Raw genomic sequence first — 20,701 nt, 5'->3', positions numbered from 1 at the left:
GGGCGGGGGGTGGGGGGAAAGGGGTAAGGACCGGACCCGGGAGGGGCGGGGCGCGGAGCTCTGGGCGGAGGCTTAGTCCCCAACAGGGCGGACGGCGGCAGGGCGGCCCCGGGCGTGGGCGGGGGCACCCAGGAAGGCGGAAGGACTTGACGCGCCCCGCGGCCCAGCGCAGAGCGGTTTCTTTCCCTAGCGCAGCGGCGCCCCCGCCGAGCCCCCAAGTCCCGAGCCGGAGCCCCCAGCCCCGCGGGCGCCATGCGGGAGCAACTGCTGTTGTTCTGCAACTGGAGCACGCTGGGCGTGTGCGCCGCGCTCAAGCTGCCGCAGATCTCCGCGGTGCTGGCGGCGCGCAACGCGCGGGGCATCAGCCTCCCGAGTTTACTTCTGGAGCTGGCGGGGTAAGGCCGGGGCGGCTGCCCTCCCCCCTCGTCTCTGCGGCCTGGAGGGGTCGGGAGCCCCGGAGCGCCACGGGTCTAACTGAGTAGTACCGGGGAGCGGAGCCGAAAGCGCCTGGCCGCTGGGGAGGCACTTTTCCCGGGGCCCTCACCATCCCTGATTAGTTGCGGCTCACCGCGCGGACCGCGCACGCCCATTTTACAGATGCGGAAACCGACACCCAGCGAAACCGTCACCCCGCCCGGCAGCCACAGACCAACCGAGCGGCTTTGAGCAAGCCATTTGCACCTGGAGGCTCTGTCATACACATCCCCCACCCGCGCCATCACCCCTTTTCTCGGGTCTCGGTTTCCTCGCATGTAAAATGAGGGGTAGAACTGTAAATTCTAACGATCCTCTGGCTTTTAAAAGTTACACGTGGGGGGAGGAGGATTCAGAGACTGGGGGAGCTCTTTGGAGGGAGAGAAGGACTTGAATCCGGCCACAGCCAGCCAGAGAGGAGCCAGGGCCGCTCCGTGAGCGCTCATCCGTCAGAAATCCGGAGTGGATGCCCTGACTCCATATTTAAAGATGTAAACGCGAAAAACAGAGTTGTAAAACTCGGTTGGGAAGACTCGAAGTGGTGGGAATGCAGGCACATGAAACCCGGCAGTCTAGCCGCGCGCCCCTGGCAAGGCCAGGCCCTAACCACCTCGCACCTTGCAGGCCCGGGCCCCCCCGTTATTACCCCGCGACAGTGCGGGCCAGTTTCGCGGAAGCACGGCCCGGACGGGTGGTCGGCTGGTTGACCCCGGGGGTCCGGTGCCGGAAAGGAGCCAGAGGCAAGGGAGGGAGAAAGAGACCTCGAGGGCGGGGGGTGGGAGAGATGGGGGTCCCGCCCCGGGCGCGTCCATCGGGGGAGCGGCTTCGTCCAGAAAGAATCAGCCACTGGCGGGTGTGTGAACGACCGCACAACACTGGGGCCCCCGGGCTGGATAGCGGGAAGTGGAGAGTCCTGCAGCGCAGCGTCCGTTCGGGAGGGTGTGGACGGCCCGGGAGAGGGCGGCGGTTTCTCATAGGTCTCTGAGCCGGGGAAGGGGAGGCTGGCCCGGTGCGGGGTGAGCCGAAGACGGCCTGATGCCTCTCGAGTGGGGTCGGGAGTCTGCCCACACCCTGCAACTCGGCGGGCGCTGCCCGCAGCGGTGGGCCATCGGTTTGCCTAACCGCGCACGTCTGCAAAACCGACCCCCGGCGGTGCGGTGCGGCTCACGTGGGCGGGAGAGCTGAAGGCGGCGTGGGAGGCGGGGGGTGTGCGGGGCCTGCGGGGATCGCGGCGCATGTGGAGGCGCTGGGGGTGCGCTTCGTGGAGGGCGGGGCCCGGCTCCCGGACGGCTGTAGTGGGCGTGGCTGTGTCCAGGCCCCGCCTGCTGCCCCCCTCTCCTCCAAGCCCGGCTGGAAGGGATCTGGGGCCCCCTCCGCTGGATTCCTGGGTTTTATCTCCACCTCGGGCCACACTTACCTCGGTAGTACCATTTCCCGAGCCGGGTTTGTGTGCGGACACTGTGCTTTAAAGGCATTACCGTATTCAATCTTCAGGACGCCCTGGGGAGCAAGCATTGTTTTCATCTCTAGACAGTAGGAACCTGTGCCGAGAACGTGAAGCACCATGCCCAAGTTCACGGGCAGCAACCCCGTGGGGTTCACCCGGTCCTGGCTCTGTCCTCTCTGAAGCCTGTCCTCCCCTGCTCTCCACACTTACTGGGTTTTGCTGCTTTCTAGGCTCCTCCGCCACATTGTGAGTGGGGGAAAGTGCTGGCAGCAGCCTGCCCTCTTCCCCCTTTCCTTCCGCAGCCTTCGCTGGCGGGGGCCAGCTAGGACTGGGTGCTGTGGAGAGAGGGTCCTGGCGCCGGGGGCAGTGCCTGCCTGCCCGCCTGCGAGGCGCATCCGCCAGAATTCCCGCAGAAAGAACCCAGTAGGCATCGCCATCAGAAGGCCCCTTTTATCTCCTGGGAAGGAGAAGCCATAACAGCCTCTTGGAGGACATGTACCCACCCTCCTTGGATCCTGAGCTGAGCAAATTAACTCTAAAAACCCATTTTTTAAAAAGATTTTATTTATTTATTTGACAGAGATAGAGAGCCAGCGAGAAAGGGAACACAAGCAGGGGGAGTGGGAGAGGAAGAAGCAGGCTCATAGCGGAGGAGCCTGACGTGGGGCTCGATCCCATAACGCCGGGATCACGCCCTGCGCCTAAGGCAGACGCTTAACCGCTGTGCCACCCAGGCGCCCCTAAAAACCCATTTTTGAAAGAACTGGACCAACGGGGACATAAACCATATCTTAATGATACCAGAAAATGACTTGTAATGTGGGTTGGTGTGAAGTGGCAAGAAAAGGCCTGTGTTTTAGAAATGCCTCCTGAAGCCTGCAGGGTGGAAACCAGACGCACACTTCAGCCAAGAAAAGGAAGGGGGGGATATAGGTGAACGTAACAAAGTATTATTTGTTGAAGCTGGTGCTGGGTGCGTGGCTTTATTATGTTTTCTCCAGTTTGTGTCTGTGTTTCCAAGTTCTTACAATTTAGGGGTGCCCGGGTAGCACAGTCAGTTAAGCATTCAACTCTTGATTTTTGGCTCAGGTCATGATCTCAGGGTCATGGGATCGAGCCCCAGGTAGAGCTCCATACTGGGCATGGAACCTGCTTAAGATTCTCTCTCCCTCTGCCCCAGCTCTCACTCTCTCCCTCTCTAAAACAAAACACAACAAAACCAAAAACAAATTTAAAAAATCTCATAGTTTTTTACAATTAAAAAAAAATGCCCATCCCAATTCCTTCTTTCTTTCATGCACCCCTGGGGGGCAGGGGCACCAAGCCAGGTCCTGGGGCAAGCACACCGCCCTCAGAGCCTCCCAGTTCTCTGAGGAGGCTAATTGCCTGTTAGGAGCGGAGTTTCCTAATTCAGGCGACGGGGAGGCCTGTCTCCACTGGGAGGGGGGATGGAGGGGCAGGGAGTCACCCGCCGTCTTCAGGGAGAAGAGGTGGCCACAGGAGGAAAAGGGCTCTCCGGGCAGGGGGCTTCGGGAGAAGCCTGTGGGCTGGACTAGGTGACCCGTTTAGAGCACGCACGTGTGCAGTACGGTTCGCGAGCCCGGACTGCTGTTACCCGTGTGTCACGGGTGCCGAAGCCGGGGCGGGAGAGGTTAGGTACCTGATGGTGGCGGCTGTGAGCCCAGCAGCCTCGGTGCACGGAGGGCTCCGCCTTTCGCAAGTGGTCCGACTGCGGGGCAGAGGCTCAGCAGGTGGGGGGCGGGGGGAGCCCTGGTTGGGGTCACTGGGCGTCTGGTGCAGCAGGCAGCACAGATGGGGCCCCAGGCCGATCATGAGAAGCGCTCCGTGCCCAGACGCCGCTTGTTGTCACTGTTACTGGAACAGGTGTCCCCGTCGGGTTCCCGGGTAGGGAGGAAGTGGGCTGTGGGCTGGCGGAAGTGGGCTACGGGCACCTCCCAGCCGAGGCTGCGGCGCCAGGGGTTCGCCTCCACTTCCGCCCGGGCGTTCTTCACCTGCTGGGGGCGCTCGTGCCCGGCTCCTCCGCCACCTCTCTCCTTCCAGGCCTTGCAGGCATCCCTGCTGCTGGGCCCCGTTGTGCCCTCCAGCCTCAGCTCTGCTCTCTGCACTTGCTCTGGAACCTTCCACGGCTGGGCTTGCAGACAGGGCAGCCGGGGTGGGTGACCCTGCTTCCCCTCCCCAGGCCCAGCAAGGTGACTACTAGGCTACTGGATGCACTGGCCTCTGGGTAAGATTCCTTTGGAAAAGTCTTCAGTCCAAATCCTGGTTCCACTCCTGACCAGAGAGTTACCGCCCCTGTGGGTCCATGTGTAGTTCTTGTTCAAACCTCTAGCTCCTGTGTTGAGGAAGGAAACTCAGGTCACTCCATGGAGCAGACCAGGAATTTCAAGATTTGTGGAGCCAGGGGCAGACACCATTCGACTTGATTTTATTGTCGTGATCATGCTAATGTATTACTTCTTAATTAAAAGAAGTATTAAGAATAAAAAAAGGACACTTACTGCCCCCAGGCCACAGGAGTGACAGGGGGTTGACCTTGAACATTTGGGTCCCACAGAGAGAGAGAGGATTGCAGCCTGGCAGCCGGGCCTCCCTGGGAATGCCACAGCCTGGGTGGGGGTGGTGGGAAGACCCCCATCCGTGTCGGGAAATTCAGGCTCTGGTCTTTGTCTTTTCCCTGAGTTACCATAGGACCTTGGCTTCTTGGGCCTCCGTTTCCCCAGGTGGTCTGTAAAATGTGGAGGGCAGTGTGGATGACCCCAGACAGTGATCTCAGCTCTGACATCCCAGGGTCAGACACGGCAGGGCCAAGAAGAGCAGCACCTGCTTTTCCCCTGAAGCCCAGACATGACCAACTGCCAAGCCAGAGAGCCTGCGGGCAGCCGGGCTGTGGGATCCCTGGGAAGGGCTGCTGGCCGGGATGGGGACGGCTAGGGAGGCCCAGGCCTGGGGAGACCCACGTGCTCAGGGTGGCGCTGGCTGCCCACCTCCCATCCTGTGACCCTTTCCCCTCACCCTCAGCTCAGCCAAGAACAGTTCGCTAGGTCAGAAACAGGATGGGGGGCACAGGCTCCCAGCTGAGGAAACGAGAGGGGTTATGTCTGGATGAGGGAGGGAGCCTCTGGTTCACCTGGGGAGACAGCCTGGGTGATGGGGCAGGAGAGTCTGAGGGGACAGCGGGGGGATTTAGGTTCTTGGGGAACCGACGGGCTGGGGTGTGTGCTGGGAGGATGGGAAGCTTTCTCCTGAGAAGGGTCAGGTCCTGGGGTCTTTACCTACCGTCCCCCAATTCCCAGGCTCTCAGAGCTAGAGTTTTCTTAAGAAACGGTTCGATGGCTCTTCTTCATGCCTTTCCCCCACTGCTCCTCCTTGACTGGGCAGCACTCTGGAAGGCCACAGGGATCGTCCAGGTGGTTGGTCCTCTTCAAAACTCCTTTCTCCACTCAGGGCTGTGCCCAAACCTGCCCAGCCCCTCACGAGCTCTGCCTCCCACCGCCTGGGATATCTGTCTTGGCCTGTGTGGCTTCTTACGTGAGGCCTTTCGAGGGGGCTGCCTAGTGCCAGGCAGCTGCCGGGCCAGCCTGGGGGCCAGGACCCCCATCTCTGCTAATCCTGGTGCACAGCTTGCCCTCTGTGAAAGGGACTTGACAGAGACCGTGCGCATTATGCCCTGAGCAGAGCCGTGGCCATTATTACGTCACCATTCCGTCCTTTGTGTTCCCAGTCTCCCCCCTTGACATTCACAGGCTCCAGCCTCCAGTTCCAGGGTCTTGCGAGTGAACCTGGGCTCCTGGGGGGAGGGGGGGGTGGCCGGGCCTCCCTGCCGGGCGCTGGGTCCGTCCAAGCTCAGCCGTGCCCTCTCTCTCCCCAGTTTCCTGGTGTTTCTCCGGTACCAGTGTTACTATGAGTACCCGCTGCTCACCTACCTGGAGTACCCCATTCTCATCGCACAAGGTAAGGGACCCCTGGGACCCCTCCATCCCCTCTGTCCCCTCGACCCCTCACCCCTCCTGCCTCACTCTGTCCTTCCGGTCTTTGCCTTTCAGATGTCCTCCTCCTGCTGTGTGTCTTCCATTTCAATGGGAACGTGAAAGGGGCAGCGCCCTACCTCGCAGCGTATCCTTCCTTCTGCATCCGGGAATCAGATGGGCAGGGGTGTTACCTGCTCTCAGTGTGTGTTTCTAAGCAGAGTCCTTGACCAGATAGATGCTCTGTGGTTGAACTGAAACGATCCCAAATGCAAGACTCCACGTGAGTGAATATACCTCCCCAACCCAGAGCTATTCCAGAGTGTTCCCTGCCCCGTGACCTCCTTTCTGAGACCAGGATGCCCACAGCGCCCCGAGCCCAGCGCCTTGCGGACTCAGGACCTCCCTGCCGGCGAGCTGCGGGATCGAAGCGCCCTGCTCAGAGCCACCTCGTCCACATTGATTCTTTAGGGGCAGGGAGACGTTCCTTCTTCCCTGAAAACGGCCCCAGAGTCTTTGAAGCCCTGATAACGGGGAATGTCTGTCATTCACACGAGGCAGCTATTGCACCTGGTCAGCATGCGAGCGGGGTTCTCGAAGGCTCGTTCCAAGTGGAAATGAGGCCCAAGACGTGAGAAGGGTCTCGGTGGGGATCCGGTCATGACGCAGACGTGTGCTCGCTCACGTAGCATGTTCTGTGAACCAGGGCCTGGCCTTCATTTCAACTCTCTGTAAAAATCCAGTTATTCCCTTGTTGAGAATAACTAAGCTGTGGTGTGTCCCGTCTGTGGGAGGAGTCGTGCCTCCCTTTTGTCGCAAGACTCACGGTGCCGAGAGCATAGGACAAGCTCCTGTTTATAACCTCCTCGTGCCGGTCCTGATGAACAGTAGTGAGGGTTGCCATGTTAACAGTGAGCTTTTTCTTAACAAAAGTGCGTCCCAAATATTGCATGGGACATACTTGTACTCAGACTATTTTTGTTGATCTGAAATTCAAATTTAACTGGGTGCCCTGTATGTTTATTTGCGAAATCAGGCAACCCGACCAAAAAGTCACGTTGAGGAACTCAGGGTTTGCTCCTCCTGCCGCTGCTGGTCAGGTTTTGTAAAATGTTATGTAAGGTGGATATTTGGAATGAATAGGATAAAGCTGGGCAAAATTCGTGTAAGAAATTGAATTAGGGAGTGTTTTAAAAACAAGATTTCATCTGCCTCGATTCCAGCGGCCCTTCTGGTGTTGACCAGGTTGCCAGGAATTAGTTCTGACTTTTCACCCAGGGCACTGTCGACCCCTTCATTTAAATAATGTTGTTAATTGTAATCATAGCAACCTGGTTGGGTCCCTATGGTGTGCCACCAGGCATTTGAGGAGGTAGATAGGACAAGGAGTGTTAAGTCCATTTTGCAGATAAGCAAACTGAGGTCAAAAGAAGGCATGTGACTTGCCCAAGGTCACAGCTGAGGATCCCGGCCTATCTCTTGTGTTTGCTTCAGCCTGTCTAGCTTGTGCCTGCAGCCTCACCGAGCCTGACCAAAATCCGAAATCCGCTGTCATTTCTCCTGTCTCGCAGCGTTGCTGATGCCAACTGGTTTGACACTGGAGCTAGCCGGGAAGGGGGGAAGTCAGTGAAGAGAGTTTCACGGGACACCTGCAGCACACGGCTGCCCTGTGATGTCAAGCTGCTTCTTCAAATGCTTAACTTTTGACGTTGCACTGGAGATGTCCGCATGTTCCAGGATTAGGTGGGCAGGTAGCATCTTTGGACCCCTAGCAACAGTCCACAAATGCAGGGGGCTCTTGGCAGTTCTCTTCCATAATCTGGTTCTGCCAGTCCCAGGTCGGCTTATGTGCAGACCCTCCGTGGTCTTGGCGTGAAGGCACAGGTGAGGGGTGGGGGGCAGCGGGGCCACCGGCCGAGCCACTGCTGTCTTCCTTAGCGCTGGGTAGATTTGTGGCCTCGTGGTTCGTCCTTCCCCTGCAGAAGTGGATCATAGATCTGGCCATGGTAAGTGGTAAGGGTTGGGCCCCGTTCGCCGTGGAGGGTGTTGGAATAGCCAGAGACTCAGAGCTGATGTGCCTCGGCCTGCTGTTTTATGAGTCAGTTCTGAGCAGTGTGGTTTCCCCCAGGCTCTAAAACACCATTATCTGTCTGTCTTGTCTGTCTGTCATCTATCTAATTTCATTGACAGGTGGTTAGAGAAGCCACTGTGGCCACACAGTGATCCTTCCCCACACTTCCACGCTGGCCGCAGCCCATCTGTTGCCCCCCGAGCGGTGGAACTGGGCACGTTTGAAACAAGTGTCTCGCGTGCCTTCTTTTTCGCTTAACCCGGGTTTTGTCCTTGTACAAGTTGGTTATCACTTGCCCAGACGATGTGGCTTCAAACACACTTTCAGTATCTGGTGCTCTTGCTTTTTTAACCGAGGGACTCCTGACTTTCTCATGTTTTACCTGCAAACAGAATCTAAGCACTTTCATCAGCACGGCCAGCAAGTTTGCCCAGCTCCAGTACCTGTGGAAGACCAGGGACTCGGGAGCCGTGAGCGCCCTGACCTGGAGCCTCGCTTCCTACACCTGTGCAAGTAAGAGCAAGACGCCAGTGCAGGGGCGGATTCGCGGGCGTCGGGCGGCTGCCCGCAAGGGTTTATCACCTTGCTGTCCACTGTCATAGTGCCACGAGCTTTAGTCCTTTGCACGTAGCTATTCACGTAGACCCTCCATGCGGATCCGTAGTTACGACCCTGATGTCACGCAGACTACTTTCCATTCTCTGCAAGATCCGTATTCCGGTTGCTAAAGAAAAACTTAAAAGCAGCCTTTCTTCAAAGGTCTGGCCTGGTATCAGCAGTCCTCTCTTAGTCTCTGAAAAGCATCAGGAGGTTGATTATGTTGAATCCACTAACTTGTTTTAAAAGTATCAATCTTTATGATGTAACAGATTACAGAGATGAAGGTCATACACTGTCTTGTGAGAATGAATAGGATTTGCCACAGTGGAGTTTTTCTGGAGCCATATTGGTTGGTCTTAAGTTCAGAATTTCCACTGTTCATGTAGATTCTTGCAGGAACTCCCTAAAATACATATACGCTATTTTAGGTGGAAAATTTTTTAAATTCAGAGCTCTCACATTAATTAGGTTTACTACTTTTAGATATTTGAATTCTACTTCATATTTCTTCTGTGTCCTAAAGGACTGATTTCTCCATTAAGGGTTGATGGAAGGGGTCTTTGTGTCCCGAGTTATTTAAAATTAAGGCTTCTTGGGTTTTATTTTTAGCTTTAAAATGTTGAAGTGTTATGAAATGTTGAAGTATATCTATGGTTTCTGGAATTGCTAATTAGGTATGTTACTTATTAGCTCCCTAATTTTACCTTCGGGAATTATCTTGAAATGCTGCTTATTCAATTTTCTTGTAGGAAATCGTCAGAGACCATGTAGCGCGTTTCCATCTGTTTTGCATGGCAGTCTGTGCTTAACAAGTACTTAAATACACATTGAATAGATGACACGTAACCTGGGGGTTATAACTTTATGGGAAGAAATGAACTGGTTTTAAACCTAATTTCCTAAAGTCTCAACGTGTGAGGCAGAGGGGAGCTTTGTGTGGGTTGGTTCGGGTTAGGAAAGGCAGGCCTTGGGTTGCAGGTTGCGTTCTCCGACTCCCAGCTCGTGTCTCCCAGGTATGTCCACTTACACCCATACCCCAGTTTCCTGTGTTCACGAAGTCAAGTGCTGTATCGGAAACATGATTTCAACTGAACAGTTCTAGTTAGACCCTGAGGAAAATCATGCCCTTTGCTGGGCCTCAGTTTCCTTTACCTAGGAAAATATCTAGAAAAGAAAGGGGTAGAGTTCAGTCCTTTAAAAACATTGTCTTTCGCTAGTGGGAGCCTTTCTTTAAATGAAATCTTACCAGAAGCCCCGTGTAAATGAGATTTTCAAAACTTGCTTTTTGGGGGAGGGGGGAGCTGTGGGTTGGCACACACGATGGCATCTGCCTGGCTTCCCTGGGCAGCACTGAATTACCTTCTAGATGCTGCTTCTGCTCTTAGGAGCAGCTTCAAAACCACAGGGCTAGGACATGGCTGGATTTGAGCGGTTTTCTGAAATATAGTACTGATTTAGTATTCTGCACTACCAAAGTCTTCTTTAACCAAGATCAGTTAGCATATAGTCCTGGATTTAAAAATGGAAAGACGTGAGCGAAATACCAAAATGCCTTGAGAAGCAAGTTGATACTGCTGAATGTTTTCTTTTACAGCAAGAATAATAACCACTTTAATGACCACCAGTGACCTTACAAGTAAGTACCTACTTTTTTGAATTGTGTGTCCGTTGTGCCTCCTTCATTTGTCAGTTGTCTTCGGCTTCACGGGTCAGCTTGCTCCACTGCACGGTGAGAGGCCAGCAAGTTTATTCCCGGGCGCCAGCCCCCCACTCTCGGGACGAAGTGTCTGCGTCTTGTAGTGCCTGGGATAGTACGTGCAGCACAAGGTAGTGGACTCCTATCTTCGTGGGGTCTCCGCTCCGGCAGTGGGTGGAGACGGACGGTGATGTCACCCCACCACTAACTAGTGAAGAATGCTGGGAAATGTGTTTTGGAAGAGGACAGGAGGAGCACCTGAAGGGGCAATCTGACGTGGTTGGAGGGGCCCAGAGTGGCAAATTCGAAGAGTGAGATCGGGAGAAGAGGAAGAGATGGTGACAGGCAGCAGCCCGTGTGAAGGTCGTGAGCAGGGGACACATGGCTTAGCCACAGAGTGTGAATGGGAGCTGAGTGAGAGGACGGGGTCTCCTGAGCTGACAATCATTTGACCCCCACATCCTTGTTTTTTTAAAGGGAGAAAAATACTTGGATTGACATCCACTCCCAAGTTGAGCATATATTTTTTTTTGGAAAATGATCAAAACAAATGGTGTCACCTATTCTATGAAACCTAGAAATATGTCCCTGGCACATAGACCCTTTAAATACGCTAATTGCTGTTTGAGAAAATACTGCTGCAGAGCAGTGGGTGCATATGATTGTCCCTTTGCAGAGGCTGTATCTTTGGCTCAGACACCTTCCGCCAGCTCTGAGAGAAGCAGTAAAAGTATTCTGGTCAAAGCAGAAACTTGGGTCAGGTGGGGAAAGGCCTACGGGAAGTGATTTTGTTTTAGGACTGAAAACAGTCCTTGTTCATACGTACTTTTCCTTTCTAATTTCAGTTCTTGTGCGATTTGTGCTCATGCTTGCTTTGAACCTGTGGGTGACGGCCACAGTCCTGCGCTACAGGAAGACGGTCGTAAAGGCTGAATGATGCACGCGCGACTCCTCCACACAAAGTGGATTCCGAGTCACTGAACCAAAGGGGAGAATAAGCTCTCTGCTGCATCAGGGTCTTCTAGCAGTTTAGTCCATTGTTTCGGAAACACTGAAGCCAGAGGTACTTCCGACATGAGCCACTTAGACACTTGTTTAGACGTGCTGATTCCCTCCCTCTCCTGGGCATCAGGAGGTGGAGGCAGGGCTGACACCCGCAGGTTGAGCGTCACGGTCAAGTTCTCTCCAGAGAGCTAACTACGTCGGGTGTTCAGCTTTGTGTCTTGTAAGAAATCAATCCTCTCCATGGCACAAATGATTATGAATGGAGTGGGATTTTTCTCGAAGTCAGAAGTGGAATTGTGGTAAATTACTAGGGTTCACTTTCTGGGACCGTTTAGTTGTAATGTAGATTTAACGGGCTGGCCTTACTGTATCGTAATACAATATAGTACCTCCTTGGGCTATAGTAAGGATATCGAGCAAGCAAAAACTGGCTTGAGTTCATATACCAAAGTTAGTCCTTTAACTTCATATAGTGCCTTTCAGTAATTCCTAAGGAAAGGTACTATTAGCTGCAATCTCTACTTAGGATGAGGCAGTCCCAGTGAACTTTCTGATTCTAGCATAATGCTGCCCTTTAAAAAACAAAAACACATCTTGTACATTAACACGTAAAGGGTATGGCTGGGTTCTGCCAAGTTCTTACGGATTTCATTCTCATTATATCATATTCCAAACATGATGTTAAGATTACTGGACACTGCGTTTTACTATAAAAGTTTATAAAACTTAAAATTTTAAAACTCTTTCCCTTTATATTTGAATGGCATTATTCTGTTACATGTAATAAGTAAATGGTGTTTATTAGAAAATGTTGTAGTTTCCTATGTAAAATAAACTTTCATATTCTGACCTCTGCTGAGTCTTAAAACTGTCAGTTGTTTTAATGTGATTAGTTTTAAGTTATGTAAAATGCTGTTTTAAAAATATAAACTATGGTTAATGTTTTAGAACTATTGCTTGGATCCAGCAGGAAGAGAAACGTGGTATATAAAGATAAGTAATAAATCATTCATTCTGTGGCTTTTACAATCATAGTCATTTTTTTTTTTTAAGATTTATTTGAGAGAGAGAGCACACAAGCAGGTGGAGGGGTAGAGGGAGAGGGAGAGAGCTCTCCAGAAGATTCCCTACTGAGCACAAAGCCGGACTCAGGCTTCACCTCACGACCCTGAGATCATGACCTGAGCCAAAATAGTCAGAGGCTCAACCCACTGAGCCACCCAGGCACCCCTGTTTTAAAGTAAGCTGTATGCCCAACATGGGGCTCAAACCCATGATCCCGAGGTCGAGTCACACGCTCTACTAACTAATAAGCCAGCCTGGCGCCCTCATAGTTGTCATTTAAAAAAAAAAAAATCCAAGTGAATCTTTTTTCATATGCAATTATAATTAACCATTTAGTATAAATACAAATTGTGTGATTTTTGAGTCCCACAAATATTTAATTTAAATATACTTTTTAATTAGAACTTCATCATTGCTTAAAGCTTCTCCCTTAAGAACATACTGGCTTAGGTGAAAAGTTCCCCATTTTTCCTTTTCAGGAGAAAAGGACACAAATATTTGAACTGTTCCAGATATCCTACACACATTATCATATTTAAGCCTACAACAATCCAGTAACAAAACCGTCTCAATTTTACAAAAGATGAAAACACTGAAGCTCAGAGGGACTGACCTGTCCCAGATGTGATAGCCAATAAGTATCCTAAGTAAGAACCCACTGATTACCAAAGAAATGTACTTCTCAAAAACCACCTCTCAGCAGTGGCTCTTGACAAAACGGGCATCCCGTGTCTTTTCCTTATCCTGGACACTCAAATGAGATTGTAAGATTTGCATGTCCCTTAAAATACCTAAATCAAATCAGAAACAGACTCCTTGTTGAAATTCTATTTTGTATTTCTCCCCGGACTAAATGACGGTGGAGCATTCGCAGGTCTGTAACCTTGGTTGTGATTTGTTTTGCTATACCCATCAGAGAAGGAAGGCAAAATCTGGGGGGATAAATTTTAGGAGGTTGCAGCATTCCAGGACTATTCACAGGAAGAGTATGAAAATGCTTATGTCTTAATTTCTTTTATTTAATTTTTTAATATAAAAAGCAGGCATAAAATACAATTACATTACTACAAAGATGCAACAAAATTTTTAAAAAATCAAGGGGTATGATTTTTGTTTAAAGGGGACAGCTGATCAAATATTTATGATTATCTAAACCATGCAGTTCATAACTTATTACAATTCCAAACAAAACTCATTATTATGGGGAAGGGAATGAGGACAGCCCCCAAGCATTCTATCAGCACTGTCATACAGTGCCTCTTTTCAAAGTGCTTTATGAATCAACTATGGTTATCTTCATGCCAGAGGGAAACTGCAGCCTTCTTCCAGGGGAGGAGACGTGAGTCAGTAGCAGTGTCGACACAGACTGAGAAACTCAGAAGTGACTTGCTCTCATAGACTATTAAACATGTTATTTAAAGCATGTTTCAATAAGGTAATATAGTGTCTAAGTTTCTCTGTTTTATGAGAATCCTGTAAGAATAGATTAACAACAGCAGCAAAACTTCTTAAATCGTGGTTTGGCAACCTAGAGTATTTCTTTTTGAGGATCTACAGATAAACTGATACAAAAGACATCCTTCATAGCCAGATCTGTGACTCTAGCCTAGATTAGTTTTAAAAACACTAACTGTATTTTAGATTTCCTGGTATCCTTTAGTTAACTAAAGGAATTTAAAAATTTCAGATAGATTTTTTTTTTAATCTTGCTTCTAGATATAGCATATTTTCTTTAATACTTTTCAAAAATTCACTATACATTAATTTTTAACAGTAATACCGGCACCAGTTTTCCTTCTACTTCTGTCCCGCTATCCCCACTAAACAAAAGTAAAAAATCCAACTAAGAAAATCCCAGTATTCACTACTTCTTAGTTCTCAATAGGAGGTATTTATGGCTCTAGGAGAAATCAGGTGTGAAGAAATAAGCGACTTTTGGTCTTTTATTTATCTGGGAACCTTTGGAGCCGTAAGAAAAAGAGAAGCTGGCACAAAATCAGGTTGTTAAACCAAGTCAATATTACATTTAATGAGTGTTGGGAAGAGAACATTTGGATGGGTGTATGTATTCATGTATGTACATGAAACCAGCAACAGGGTAAAAAGCAGATTCTTACCCAAGGTCAGAATTTTTATTAAGCGCATTTCCATTAGCTGGAGAAACAACCTTATAAACCCTTACGTTAAACCATATAATGTGAAGAAGAATCTCCATGGGAGAGATTTTTTTCACCCCCTAGAATACTTTCCCCCAAAAAACTTCACATTAAGTTTCCTTGTAGAGTTGCATCACACCATGATTCTCTGTATTCTCTAATATATACAGCATTCAAAATTTAACTTTTGCCATTTTTACTCAAATATTTCAATTATTCATGTGTAAACTTCAAATTATTTCACCTTAATAAAGTTTATTAAAAATATATATATATATATATATACTCTCCAATTCAGAATAATATGATAGAACCTCCCATAGTGTAACAAAATCTTTATATAAAATATTAATTCAGTCTCCTTTTAACAAGTCTAATGAATGGAAATATTTATTCTATATAAATTTTATATATTTTTCATTTTAAAATCTTACTTAAAAAAAAAAAAAAAAGCTGTGCCCCCAAACCAGAACTGCAGAGCACCCCTGTGAGGGAAATGGCATGCCTCTCTGGTCTCAGCACAGACAGTGTGGAAGAGTGCAGGCGGGATAATGAGAGAATAACAAGATTGAGTTTTAGTACATCCGTAGGCCAAAGGCCACTCTTCAGTTTCCACAACAGTATCTATATTTTGGGGGTCTAACTCTTTAAACATTTCTACGCTGACTCCAGAGGGAATCAATGAAAAATGTCGACTTCCTTCATTGAAATATTAGATGATGTATTTCAATATCACACCAAACCCTGTGTATGTATATAAAGAGACTGATAAAAGACTATATAATTTTTTTAAACTTGATGCTTATCATTAATGCATACTGTAGCAGTATAAAACACATTTTTCTGGGATAATGAGAAATCTAGCAGAAATGGTCCTGCATAACCTGTAACTTTAACATCATTTAAAAAATAAAAATCAAGAGCCTCTGAGGCTACTTCTTCCCAGTCACCAGTTTTCTTAGCCCAATCCTGAAATATTGCCATACACAGTTATGTGTTTGAGGGATCACATTTAAATAGTTAAAATATATCTACAGTATGTCTTTCTTTATATTTGAGATAATCATAGAATCTTGAGTGTGAAAATGTAAAAACAGTCACAAATGTCTCTACCAGAAATAAAAACACATCTAGGGTAGCCAGCAAATTCAAAGCAAAGAAAACATTTCGTACTCACACACTAATACTGAGGTCTGTAAGAAGAGTGGGATGAATAATAGATATGCATAAAAGATATATTAGTTCCAATAGTATCCATTATTGTTTCTAACACCAATACTTAAAAAAAAATTCTGTTATACGATCAAAATAGGCTGACATTGATAACTATTACATGTAAAAATAGTGCACTATTTTTCTTTTGCAAAGCGAATTTGCATCCTAAGAGCTGGTAAACACTTTTTTTCAAAATACAGAAAAGGGTGAGACTTTAAAAAAAAATTAAATTAAGGCATTCAAAATGGGAAAAGTTGCCTATCATGAAGCATTAGGAAATTGATATAATCAACGTCAAACCTCCTGTTACAGTAACTACTTGAACATGAACATGCAGCTTCCATGGGGTATACACAAATGAGTGATATCAACTCCAACATTATGGCTTTATACAAGTGCATAGTTGCAACTGCAGTAAGTTATGAGATCTGATTAATGTGTATAAAAAATAAAATGGGACATCTGAAGAACCCTCTTGCAGTATTACAGTACTATATATAGGTGTGTGCGTGCGTGCGCATGTGTGTGTACAGAGAGACACACACACATATATGCACACACACAGTCTAATGGTCACTTCTTAAAGATGCAGTCTCTATCACTGTAGTGGAATCCATTCCCAGACTCTTCTGGTAAATGTGCTGGTGAAATCTCTCTGTTGATGCTGAAAAGATGATTTCTTTAAACTTTAACTCTTCTCAATCCTTTTGTGCAATGTAGTGTGAGTGACTGACAAGAGAGCTTTATGGAACAAGTTTGGAAGAGTTACATATGATATTCTTACTCTATTAACCAATCATTGTTGGTTCAACTTGCTGCTCCAAAGGAGCCCAGAAAATCTCCAAGATTTATAATTTATATTGCAGGAATAAAGGGAAATATATTTATATATATATATATATATATGTATGTATGTATGTATGTATACAGGTATGTGTGTGTGTGTGTGTGTGTGCGCGTGTGTGTATCAGTCTCTCAGGAAAATATAGCTTTTTAAGAAATTTTGGGCCATCATATTTCAGTCTTGTTTTAACTGGAAGAATATGATCACCTTGAATAATGACTGCATTCACAGAAGGCAGCTAGCTGGAAAAAAAGGAAAAACAAAGTTAGTTGATGCAGTAAAACAAGAGATTGTTAAATTCTTTGAAAGAGCATTCACTTATATAATTAAACTATGTAGTCTTCCAACTCCTATACTTTTAATACCTAAATCATGCATAAAACATATTTACTATATTACTTTTCGTATTTTTAGGTACATGCAATTATATTCTTATATTTTCTACAAACACGACACACAAGTTTTAATACGGTTAACCGGCTATTAGGGTTAGATAATATGTCACTGAGTAACTCAAGTGACTGTAAGTCTGCCTTGGAGATGAGCCGCTCGCTGCCTCATGTGGCTGAAAGAACAGTGAGCTTATGGACCAGGTTCTACTTGACTGTTTGATTCTTAGCCACATTTTTTAAATCTATAAAATGGGAACAAACACATTGTTGTAGTAAATACATGTAAAAATACTCTGTAAATCTTGGTTATAAATACCTCCCAATAATACATGATTTAAGTCTATTTTTGCAATATGCTCACTTAGGTTAAGACAGACATCACTTCTTTTAAATCCCTTCTGTGTAAAAGGTTTGACCATGAGACTCAACTTTCACTGAAGTCTCCTTTAGCCAGGGTTAGCCACACTATCTATGTGTTCTACAAGCACGAGAACTTTCAGAGCACATCAGTAGCATTCTTCAGCAAGAGTAACATCAACTTTTCAGAAAGCAAACATCTCACAGCATCACAGAGAAAAGCCAAATCAGAAAAGTATTTTACAGCACTTATTAGACTTAGAAAGTGTTTATGGTTTCAATTCTTGCACGTTAGAGAAGGAAGGAGAGGGGGATGGAGGGAGGAAGGAATCCCATGCTATGTTCACAAACTAATACAGTTGTAGGAACTTGAAAACATTTTAAATTTTACTTCTCTGAATATGGTTTCTTTGGGATGAACAAAAAAGTACCAGAATTAGCTCCTTTGTTATTTGTACATGTTTCATTCCTAAGATAAAAAATTGTAATTCCAACTGTATTGAAAATATATAGCCAGTAAAGATTCTGAACATAGCATTTCACTTTTATAACTTAACATGGAAATTTCAGTTAGAAACTTTTCTGAAAACTACTTTTCCAATACATACTACTAAAGACAACTTAAAAAAATTTCAAAACTAGTCAAAAACAATGAAAACCCAAGTGCAAATCACATGCACTACTTGGAAATACTAAAATAACTCATTTTTCATTTTTTGATTTACCCCATTTATTTCTTCAGAAATCAAAAACATCGTCATCATCATCACCACCATCAACATCATCAAATGACCAATCCCAGTCTTTAAATGCCAAATCAAGCAATCTGCAACAGGAGGTTTGCAAATTCACATTCTAGCACTCTTTAGAAATGGCAGCTTAATAAATGATAATTATCTAGAAATCAAACTTTGTGCTGTGAAGATTTTAACTCTCCTAACAACACAGTCAAAATTAAGATGGGAGCACACAGGGGGATCTTCTTTCTCTTTATATGTAAGTGCATATAACATTAGCCAGGTCTGATTTCTAGAATATCAGAGACCTGAAGGCGGGTAATATTAGGGGATAAGATATGAGCTTCTCCCCACTGGGCCCAGATGAAGATAAACTGCTATCATCTTTATTTTTAAAAATAGGCGTAACTTTTTCATTGCTTTAACTATGAGGTTCATGAATCAACTTATGCCAAGGAACTCATTTGGTCCCCAAAATCTCATTTGTGACCTCAACTTTAAAGTTGGTTCTTGGGGTGCCTGGTGGCTCAGTCAGTTAAGCGTCTGCCTTTGGCTAAGGTCATGATCCCAGTTTTGGGATCAAGCCCTACATCGGGCTCCCTGGTCAGCAGGGATCCTGCTTCTCCCTCTCCCTCTGCCCCTCCCCTTGCTCCTTCTCTCTCTCTCGTAAATAAACAAAATCTTTAAAAAAAAAATAAAGTTGCTTCTTAAACTTGAATTTACATGGTTTACTCAATGCCATTTATATGCATATTCGCAGGCGTTATCCCAATAACTGGACTGAAGGGGGGAGCAGGGCGCAAGTATCTGCATTTTTTTAAAAAACATTTTTATTTATTTGAGAGAGAGAGAGAGAGACAGGGAGAGCACAAGCAGCGGGAGAGGAAGAGGGAGAAGCAGACTCCCCGCTGAGAAGGGAGCCCGATGTGGGGCTCGATCCCAGAACCCTGGGATCATGACCTGAGCCAAAGGCAGATGCTTAACTGACTGAGCCACCCAGGTACCCAGAGTATCTGCATTTTTAAATAAAAAATCTGAAGTGAATTCTAATGCATCTGGTTGACTTTGGTAATCACTGGCAGAGTATGCTGATAGACGGTTACCCTAACTGAAAGAAAATAAACCAACTCAAATTACTCTATTTCAAAATGTGCTAAATGTAGAATATTTGAGAAAATGCACAAAAACAGATATAATTATTCACTTAAACACAGATCACATTTTTCTATGTAACTTGTAGCTAAGGGACTGCTTGGGAGATTGAGATCAGTGGGCCATCCTGGGTATTCAAGCCCCAATTCTGAAAAGTCTGCATTTCACAGGCTCTCAAAACCTTTGAAGTGTGTGTGAAGTGCACACCTGTGTCACAGTCTTCAAATTTTAAGTTTGGTCACTAGGCTGTCAGCACAATACCTGCTGAGACTTCCCTTAAAGCCCCCTCAGCCCCGGCCAGTCAGCCATCTAATTCTTGTCATTTCAACATGAGAAAGCTTTCTCTTAGTTTCTTCCCTCCATTTTCACTGCCAGTACCTTAGTGAAGGAGCTCATTAAGTCAACACACACCAATCTCTTGCTGAAAGACTTCTACCTGAAGAATAAAGTAAAAACTCCTACAGCACAGTGCACTCGGTCCTTTTCAGTCTGGTTCCACACTTTCTCTCCAGTGATAGCTTCTGCCACCACACCCCTGCGTCACCCTCTCCCCACTCTAACCCAAGACAATGTTACAAACACATAACACGGAAGTAATTCTGACAACTCGGTACCTGTGCACATAACATTTTGCCTACTATTGTCTTTTCCCTTATTTCGTTGCCTGGAAAATTACTGAACGTCCCTTTTGGAGATCTTTCTTGATGCCCTCAGGCAGAATTCTCCATGCTTTCCTTATTCCCCTGTTATACTCACTCATGCCTCTATTATAAATAACATTTTGAAAGTACTGTAACTGTTTGATTTTCTATCTCCTCCATTTAATTGATCAGTGGGTACAACACACTGCAGGCCGGTGAAACTTACTACCAAAGACTGCTTTGGAAAGGAGCATTAGTACTTTGAGTTCAGCTAGAAATCTGCAACACTGCCTCTTTCTTTACATGCTGCCAATACCACGTTTCTTAATCCTTACCAGTTTGGCAGGTTTTACGTTTTACTTTTAACTTCATTTTAACTTCTTTGCTTAATAAGCAAGTTGATCACTTTTTCATATTTATAGTTAGGGCTGCATTTCCTCACTGATTTTTATATTGGGAAGAGGCAATCTTCTTTTTCTTAATGATATAAGAACTCTATATACACAGACATAACCCATCTTTCTCAAACACATTGCAAATATATATATATTGTTTTTAAAACTTACAAGGCTTTAATTTTTGGTTACTCAGTCACTGACTTTCTTTCTTCCCTTTTACTCTCAGGAAGCTCTCCAATCCAAGATCAGATACATAGTCACCTGTTTCTTCTACATCAGTTAGTGGATTTGTTTTTGACACTTCAGGTTGTATACAGCTTTTTCTTTTTTATCCAAATAATTAGTCTGTTAACTTTCTAGTATTTAATAAAAGGAAAAGAACAAAACTGAAATGATAACATGGGGCAGCAGGGTGGCTCAGTTGGTTGAGCATCTGACTCTTGATATCAGCTCAGGTCATGATCT

The 20,701-nt window shown here is 46.6% G+C and overlaps 2 protein-coding genes and 1 long non-coding RNA gene across 11 annotated transcripts in view; 1 reads left to right on the top strand and 2 right to left on the bottom strand.

The window, feature by feature from the left end:
- LOC105238608 overlaps nucleotides 1–3,810 on the bottom strand; it is a 42,002-nt gene extending 38,192 nt beyond the window's left edge. For all 3 annotated transcript variants that reach the window (XR_002143172.2, XR_004625088.1, XR_004625089.1), the window contains exons 1-2: nucleotides 3,582–3,810; nucleotides 1,892–1,974 (exon numbers count right to left, since the gene is read on the bottom strand). This is a non-coding gene — a long non-coding RNA (uncharacterized LOC105238608). The remainder of the gene's footprint in view (nucleotides 1–1,891; nucleotides 1,975–3,581) is intronic.
- Nucleotides 53–12,133, top strand: SLC66A3 (solute carrier family 66 member 3). 4 transcript variants are annotated; one of them, XM_002921520.4, is made up of 7 exons: nucleotides 73–395; nucleotides 5,811–5,893; nucleotides 5,986–6,055; nucleotides 7,856–7,913; nucleotides 8,371–8,491; nucleotides 10,173–10,214; nucleotides 11,120–12,133. In XM_002921520.4, exons 1-7 carry the CDS (start codon nucleotides 253–255, stop codon nucleotides 11,209–11,211), a joined length of 609 nt encoding a protein of 202 aa, XP_002921566.1. In that variant the 5' UTR covers nucleotides 73–252; the 3' UTR covers nucleotides 11,212–12,133. The 4 variants fall into 4 exon arrangements, with proteins under 4 accessions (XP_019657605.1, XP_019657606.1, XP_011226110.1 ...); XM_019802046.2 differs by lacking the exons at nucleotides 7,856–7,913; nucleotides 10,173–10,214; nucleotides 11,120–12,133 and adding exons at nucleotides 6,146–6,190; nucleotides 7,479–7,650 and having other exon boundaries at nucleotides 53–395; XM_019802047.2 differs by lacking the exons at nucleotides 7,856–7,913; nucleotides 10,173–10,214; nucleotides 11,120–12,133 and adding an exon at nucleotides 6,146–6,190 and having other exon boundaries at nucleotides 60–395.
- Nucleotides 12,134–13,339: 1,206 nt separating this feature from the next.
- ROCK2 (Rho associated coiled-coil containing protein kinase 2) overlaps nucleotides 13,340–20,701 on the bottom strand; it is a 136,831-nt gene continuing 129,469 nt past the window's right edge. For 3 of the 4 annotated variants that reach the window (XR_004625087.1, XM_034659905.1, XM_034659906.1), the window contains one exon: nucleotides 13,340–16,801. Coding sequence is in view for 2 of the 4 variants with exons in the window: in XM_034659906.1 (XP_034515797.1) it covers nucleotides 16,798–16,801 (4 nt within the window). In the remaining 2 variants the exon portion in view is untranslated. The other variant, XM_019802053.2, reaches the window with a different exon arrangement.

This window comes from Ailuropoda melanoleuca, chromosome 4 (assembly GCF_002007445.2).
Source record: "Ailuropoda melanoleuca isolate Jingjing chromosome 4, ASM200744v2, whole genome shotgun sequence".
Lineage (NCBI taxonomy): Eukaryota > Metazoa > Chordata > Mammalia > Carnivora > Ursidae > Ailuropoda > Ailuropoda melanoleuca.
The sequence above is the reverse complement of the archived record's forward strand: the minus strand, read 5'-3'. Positions and strand labels throughout refer to the sequence as shown.

What these genes read in the sequence shown, in the direction of transcription:
- SLC66A3 (XM_002921520.4), top strand. Translation starts at nt 253, where the DNA reads ATGCGGGAGCAACTGCTGTTGTTCTGCAACTGGAGCACGCTGGGCGTG. An exon ending in CCCCATTCTCATCGCACAAG is followed by an intron (nt 5,894 to 5,985) that starts GTAAGGGACCCC and finishes TTTGCCTTTCAG; the next exon opens with ATGTCCTCCTCCTGCTGTGT. An exon ending in GGATCATAGATCTGGCCATG is followed by an intron (nt 7,914 to 8,370) that starts GTAAGTGGTAAG and finishes ACCTGCAAACAG; the next exon opens with AATCTAAGCACTTTCATCAG.